The sequence below is a fragment of the Cyprinus carpio genome, chromosome A8 (assembly GCF_018340385.1).
Source record: "Cyprinus carpio isolate SPL01 chromosome A8, ASM1834038v1, whole genome shotgun sequence".
NCBI lineage: Eukaryota > Metazoa > Chordata > Actinopteri > Cypriniformes > Cyprinidae > Cyprinus > Cyprinus carpio.
In genome coordinates, this window is record NC_056579.1 from 5,477,839 (window position 1) to 5,485,300 (window position 7,462).

Genomic DNA, 7,462 nt, shown 5'->3' on the forward strand with positions numbered 1-7,462 from the left:
CACTTAGAATATTACTAAAGATTTATATTTCAAATAAATGTTGTTCTTTTGAACTTATATTAAAATATATATTTAAATTGAATACAGAATACTATTTAAACAGTTATTGTAAATTGTAATATCTATCTATCTATCTATCTATCTATCTATCTATCTATCTATCTATCTATCTATCTATCTATCTATCTATCTATCTATCTATCTATCTATCTATCTATCTATCTATCTATCTATCTATCTATCTATCTATCTATCAATCTATCTATAGCCATAATAAATTGGAGATGACAGTGAACAAAATGTTTAGTGAACTTTTGTTCTTTAACAGAAATAAACCTAAAGTCATGTGGATGCTCTGAAGGCTGTAAATAGTTGTGGTCTCTTTAAATAGATTTGTGTCCACTTTAGATTGATGTTTTAAGGTGAGTTGCTAAAGACATGAGCTTATGGATCGTCCTAAATAAACTCTTGTGGTGTTTTTATCTTTCAGGATCGGGACAGTGACAACGCTTTATGTCTGAAGAACAGATCTTCCTTTGAGCACCAACACCATCACCTGCTGCATTGTCTGGAAAAGACAACAGTAAGTACAACTCAGTCTGTCACTGTACACAAAAAATGATACATTTCGTGTTCAGAATATCCTACATGCTCCTTCAAGTGCATGATCCAGAAAGTTTCATGAAGCATTTCCTCCTGTAATGTCCAACAGAATCATGAGTTCACAGACGAGCTGACGTTCAGTGAGATGTGTATGACTGAGTCAATGGGCTATCGTACCAGTCGCAGCACTTCCATCTCTAGCCAGCAGGGGATGTCGACATCCTGCTGCCCACGCAGGGCCAAGAGAAGAGCCATCCGCCTCGCCAACTCCACCGTATCCGTCAGCCGGGGCAGCGTCCAGGAGCTGGACACTCTGCAAGTGCACAAAACCTCTTCCGGACACCAAAGGTCCGACATCACACAGACCCCGATGATATATGTCATTATTCACTCTAAAAATCAGTTAAAGAACATAAAGAAGCCATTATGCATTTTTGCATTATTTTTATTACAATTAAATTCTATAAAAAAAAGTTCTCATTACTGTAATAGAACATGGAGAATTAACCAGTCCAGAATGAATTCAATTTTTACTAATGCTATACTTCCAGTCATTTATAGTGATTTATCCTTTATGTAGATATATAATTTAGAATTATATAAATACATAATTATGAACTAAATAAATAATCATTTAGATTATGAAATAATAAAATAAAATTATAATATATATATATATATATATATATATATATATATATATATATATATATATATATATATATATAATTAAAAATAATTAAATAATTATTATAAATATTATTTTAATAATTTATAATTAGAAATAATTCTAATTATTTCAAATAAAATGTATTATATATATTTATATTTAATTTATATATAAATAATTATTTAATTTTCATATTTATTCATACAGTCATAAATATGACATTTGTTTTGAATTCATGTTTTATGCAAAATAGTTCATTCCTTTCCTATTATGACATTAATAATATTTCTTAAAAAATTTTCCTCAGATTTCTAAAACTTGTTGTAAAGATGATAAATAATTAGTTTTTCTTTTCTTTTCTTTTTTTTTGTCATAGAACATAATTTATATAATAATGAAGTTGGCAATACTTAATACAAAATTAATAATAAATTTAAAAAAAAATCTACATTGATGAGTAAAGCTTGTTAGACTAATATCACTGCTTATTTTTCTAAAATTTTTATATAAATGACTACAACACAAATTGCGGTTGAAAAATAACTTCTGTAACAATTAAGATGATATTCTACCTAACCTATAACTTTTTTCTTGTGAATGTATTTCTGAATGTATGTACATATGTGTGTGTGTGTGTGTGTGTGTGTGTGTGTGTGTGTGTGTGTGTGTGTGTGTGTGTGTGTGTGTGTGTGTGTGTGTGCGCGCGCACATGTGCATCCAAACAGCCGCTCCAGTCTCAACGCCCGGACTGAAGACCTCAAGCTTAACTGTGATGATAGGGATTTCACAGCGGCTATAATCAGCATACCCACCCCACCCGCCAACACCCCTGATGAGAGTCTGCCGCCCTCTCCTGCCATTCCCGGAATCTTACGCAACTCTCGCACTAGTTTCTACACCCATGAGACAGTGAAGATCTCTTCCTTATAACTGCCACAAGCACACAAGCATCCCCAAATTGCACAACGGAAAGAAAGTGATGGGGGCTTCTCCCAGGAAAGATCACAAATGCCACAGAAAAGACAAAGTGCATCTTGTAACGAATCTGCTTCATTCCAAAATCGACAATTCGACGTGGACTCGCATGAGCTGACGTGTTTTTGTGACCCCAGACAATTCACATAGACTGATTGTCCATGCTTGGGGGAGATTGAAAAGATGAACTCAATAGCATTTTACGATAAATCAGCAGTTATAGTGGCACAGAAGGCCTTTTACTTTTAAAGATATGCAATGTTTCAACAAGCAGGAATTATGCCTATACATCCACTGCGTAATACAGTTGCAGGAGAGATTACAAATGTGGAAATTATCATAAAGTACATCGATATATTGAACCCGTAGATCTTTGCAGGGAAAAATACAATTACATAAACAATGGCCGAGATAAAGGAGGTGGTGTATATGTATCAATATTTGTATCATACGTCTTAAGATCACATGCATCTTCAAAACCCCATAAAAAAGATGAGATTTCTGACCCAAACATGCATGTTGTTGTATAGTAGATACCATGGCAGAGAATGGAGCCGCCAACATGCTACTCTCACATACTTTTGCATGGTACTTCTTTTACCTCCTTTTCGTTTGTCTTATTTTCTTTCTTGACATTGATGAAAAAAAGATGATATTTACAGAGTATTAATGATCAAACGTGCTGCTCCAGAAGTGCACATTAGAAAAAAAGAACGATAAACATAAAAAAAAAAACATTCAGGCATGTTCTTTGCAAAAATCTGAGGTTGGACTAGTGCGGCAATGTATGTGTGTGTGTGTGTGTGATGGGTGACTGGGAAGGACTTGTGTTATTTGATCACAGATATGCATGGATACCGTTGTAGGTATTTTTATGTGTTTTCTCCCATGGGAAAATGAAAGGTTTCTATAGCATTTTAAAGCAAATGGAGGGCGTTTACCACTGTCATCGAGTTTTATTGGAGTAATTAGAGTCACTTCAACTTATTTTTCATTTGGCTTAGTAATTAAGTGTAACCTTTAAAACCTAGCTAGCTATTTTTATACAATAGCTTATGCATCGAACACAGCTATGTAAGGGTCCAGTGAACCACTTCTCTAATTTGTTTTAAAGCTCATCTGTTAATGTTTATTTAAATATCATAAGCAGCAGTGAGACAGGCAATAATAGTGTAATTATTTTTTACTACAGAACAGAAGTGAAAGATACAATTATATATGGAAATTAGTACAAAAAAGGAGGAATGCAAATTTGCACTTGACTGTGATGAAAAATATATTTGTTACTCTGTTTACAAGCATTGTTCCTTAGTTATTTTTACGTTCGTTTTGGTTCTGTCTGTTTCTCTCTCTCTCTCTCTCTCTCTCTCTCTTTCAAGCTTCATAAAGCAGTGTGAAGTGGTAAATTTAGTATTTGGTCAGGCACCTGCTCATTTTAAGGAGGGGGTGTTGGATGAAACAGCTTCCTGTAGGAGATTAAAGAGTTAGATATCAAAAGCACAGAGGTGTAAAGACTATTCCACAAATAAAGTGAAAAGAACTCAGAAAACACGGTGTCTGTTGGCTCTCTATCACGTCTAAAGATACGATTCAGTTATTTTGTTTGATACAGGTATTTAATATCAACAGTGGCCCCAAAAATGTCTGAAAGTCATCCGTTTATGGTCTTTTCATCAAATGTGCTGACACCTTCTGATGTTTATAGTGCTAATCTTGAACGCAATAGTTCAGATGTTCATTTAAAAGTAACAGTTTTCTTGTTTTCTCCTGAGGGAGCACTGTGTAATTGGCTATCAATTTGCATAATGTTAGAATTTACCATTAAATCAAGAGAATTTAGCTGAGCGTAATTACCCACACTGCAGCCAATGATTTACTGTTAAGTCAACATGAAATGGCATTTAACACCCATTTAACTTCTAAAATATGATATTTCAGAGAGGAACAGAATATTCCAATGCTAAAAAAAAGTAGGGCGAGGCTTGACTTTATCTTCTGGGAATTAATGAATTAAATGTGGTGAGAAAATGGAAGATGTTTTTACGTTGACTTTAGAGTTGCGATGAAATGTAAGTATCAAAAGATCTTTTCTTCCATATTGTGATGCACATTCGATTGTAATGGATTATTAGTGGAAAAGAAAAATGATGGTTGGGGACTTAATTCTTTGCATTTGTTGTTGATTGGATTTTGAGATGTAGGCATTGCACTCAAAAATCGAGGCAGATAAACAGGACTTTGCAGGGGCTGGATTTAAACTTTTTTTTTTTTTGACTGACCAAATGATTGAAGCCCCCCCCCCCACCATAATGGACCCTTTTCACAGGCTATGATAATGCGTTTCAACGGTCATCGCCATCGTAAATTGTGCAAAGTTTTTTTTTTTTATTTTATAAATTTTTTTTTTTTTATTTTGTTTTTTTTGCAATTTAACAAAAAAAAATAAAAATAAAAGTAAAAAATAACAACAAACAAACAAAAAAACTGGTTATGTTCTTTTAACAATTTCTATGACAATTTCCACTTCTGAGAAACCTGGAAATGTGAAAGGGGTTCATTAGAAATGGTCAAAGCGTCCCTCCCAATATCTGAAATTCTTGCACCGCTCTGCTGCACTCCATTATTCACTGTGTGTTCTGTTTGTTGTTAGGATGACAAAAAGGTTTAAAATTTACATTTTTAGGCTGGTTTGCCTCAGTGGTCTAATGCCGCATTCGAGATGAGGTCAGAAGTGGGAACATCCGAATTGAAATGTTGATCTATACTGACATCATGGTGGCGTCACATTAGAAATTGAACGTCTCGAGAAAGTGTGTCTGGCATATGTCTGGAGCTTTTTTTTTTTTTTTACCATAATGTGTTTTAAGGTTGCATTTTGCATATCATAATGTTCATTTATTCTATTTTTTTAGATTGATGGGATGTGGCAAAGGCTGAGTTCACTGGGATTGCATAGCAGACCAACTTTGGAAGGATTTAATTTGTCTGAGATGTATATGTGTGTGTTTAAGTTCAAGATTTCTGTTCTTCATGTATGTCATGCCTTCTCCATATTTGCAAATAAAACTTCAACACAAAATCATTGGCTTTTCATTAAAAATGAAACCGCAATCATGACTCATTTTTCATGGTCTTATTTTGGCTCCTATAGAATTATCATAAAAATGTAAATATTTAGAGTTAGAGTAACCTTCTAAATTAGCAGGTTTGCTTATTTTAAAAATTGATTGATTATTTTAGCCAAGTATCATTTAAAGCTTGTAAGACTAAACCATCATGAAACTATTGCAGGGTTTACCATCCGAACTTGGAAAGGTCCGCTAGCCGCTGTGGGCTCCAATACTGGCGTGAAATGTGGGGCATGTGTGGGCGGGGCCTGAGTAGGACAGCCCAAAGTTTGGTTTGAGTCCCCATTAATTGTCCTAAGCAGCATCCCAGCTGAAAATGTGTACCTAGGGCCCCAGTAGACCTCACAGTATGCCCAAACATTTCTTATCGTCTCAAAAACAGTTATGCTGCTTCATTTGTGGAAACAGTGATACATTTTTCAGGTCACTTTGAATAGAGCTTTTAAAAGAGCATCATTTTGTTTAAAATAGGATTTTTGTCCACCAGTGTAAAAGTTTTTACTGTCACTTTTTATCAATTTAATGCGCCGTTGCTGAATACAAGTAATTTCTTAAAGTAATGTAATGAATCCCAGATGAAAATGGCTTATTATTGTAATACAGTAAGTAAGTAAGTAATACAGGTTTGAAACAACATAGAGTGAGTAAATGATGACAGAACAGTATATTAATGGTTCAAAACTCAAGTTGAAAAAAAAATATTTAGTATATGGTATAATATCTGAGAATGGAAAAGGGAGAAAAAAGAAAAACTGTATCAGTCAAATAGCCTATTACATAGGTGTGTATGAATAAACATGCAGATTAACTATACAGTCAAGAGAAATCATAATTACATAAGTTACCTTAAAGGTGACATATTATGTCCCTTTTTACATTATGTAATATAAGTCTCTGGTGTCCCCAGAATGTGTCTGTAAAGTTTCAGCTCAAAATACCCCACAGAGCATTTATTATATCATTTTGAAAAAGCCTGTTTTGAGTGGATGCAGAAACACACTGTTTTTCGGGCCTGTCTCTTTAAGTGCAAATGGACTGCTGCTCCCCGCCCCTTTTTCCAGAATAGAGCTGAGTCATTACAGCTCGGACCTGCTAAAAAACATTTGTTTTGGTTCTGATTATCATGTTTATCCCGCTGAAATCATGCGTTTTAAAACATATGAGTTTAAACTTCTGATATACGCTTTTTTGAGTGCACACATCTGAAGCACATGGACAGAAAAAGGCTGTCACAGCATGTGAGTACTAAACTAAGTTCTTATTCACACACACAAGTTTACGTTAAAAACACACGAGTTACAAAAACAGTCCGTTATGTCTGTAAAGGTTTTAGATCTGTGTGGCAGCAGCAATATACAGTAAATAAATCAATAATTCCACTGTTCTCTTGTCTCCTCTGAGGCTGGGACTCTAAAGGCCCCGATATACTTCAAACGAAGTTCGTTTTGGGGCAAAAAGAAGTTCAAAAAGGCTGAGTGACAGTATACTGTTAACGAACTTTCCGACACCCCCGCACTGCTGGAGGCGGGGTGTAGATTAATGTAAACGTGTCACGACGCTCGCGTGTATTCCCTAAACAAAACATGAAATGAAATGAAGAAGTGTAGGCAATCTAAGTGTGAGAAGGGGCTCAATGGTCCGAATATTATAGACAAAAGAATAATGATTAGCAGCAGTTCAGAGTCAAGTATCATGTTTGCAATACAAAAGAACCATTCCATAATCAGTCCTTTATGGGAAGTGTGAATGGCTCATAGTTTGAAAACTTTAGCATGATGTGGGAAAAAATATTGGAATCAGTTTGTTGCTTTATTTTATTAGTGTTCATTTATTTTTATTAAACTGGATAAATTGTTTTGATAAAAACAAAGGTTTATTATTGTGTATTCGTTTGGCATTTCATTTACTGTATACCATTTAAATCCGCTTATTGAAAGAACAACAGCAGCAGTATGGTGTAACATTTATTTGAAACATGTATTTGGTACTTGCTACCTTATATCTTTACTCTTTCCTTTCATTCTTTTCATGGCTTTGGAAAACTTGTCTTGGATGTTTCTCTGCTTCTCTTTTTGCATAACTCCAG

The 7,462-nt window shown here is 34.4% G+C and overlaps 1 protein-coding gene across 1 annotated transcript in view; it reads left to right on the forward strand.

Annotated features, from left to right (window-relative positions):
• LOC109071283 (potassium voltage-gated channel subfamily D member 1-like) overlaps nt 1-4,618 on the forward strand; it is a 54,473-nt gene extending 49,855 nt beyond the window's left edge. The window contains exons 5-7 of the mRNA XM_042761752.1: nt 491-583; nt 713-951; nt 1,999-4,618. Of these exons, the coding sequence (XP_042617686.1) occupies nt 491-583; nt 713-951; nt 1,999-2,203 (537 nt within the window). The 3' untranslated portion in view covers nt 2,204-4,618. The remainder of the gene's footprint in view (nt 1-490; nt 584-712; nt 952-1,998) is intronic.
• The last annotated feature ends 2,844 nt before the right edge of the window (nt 4,619-7,462 follow it).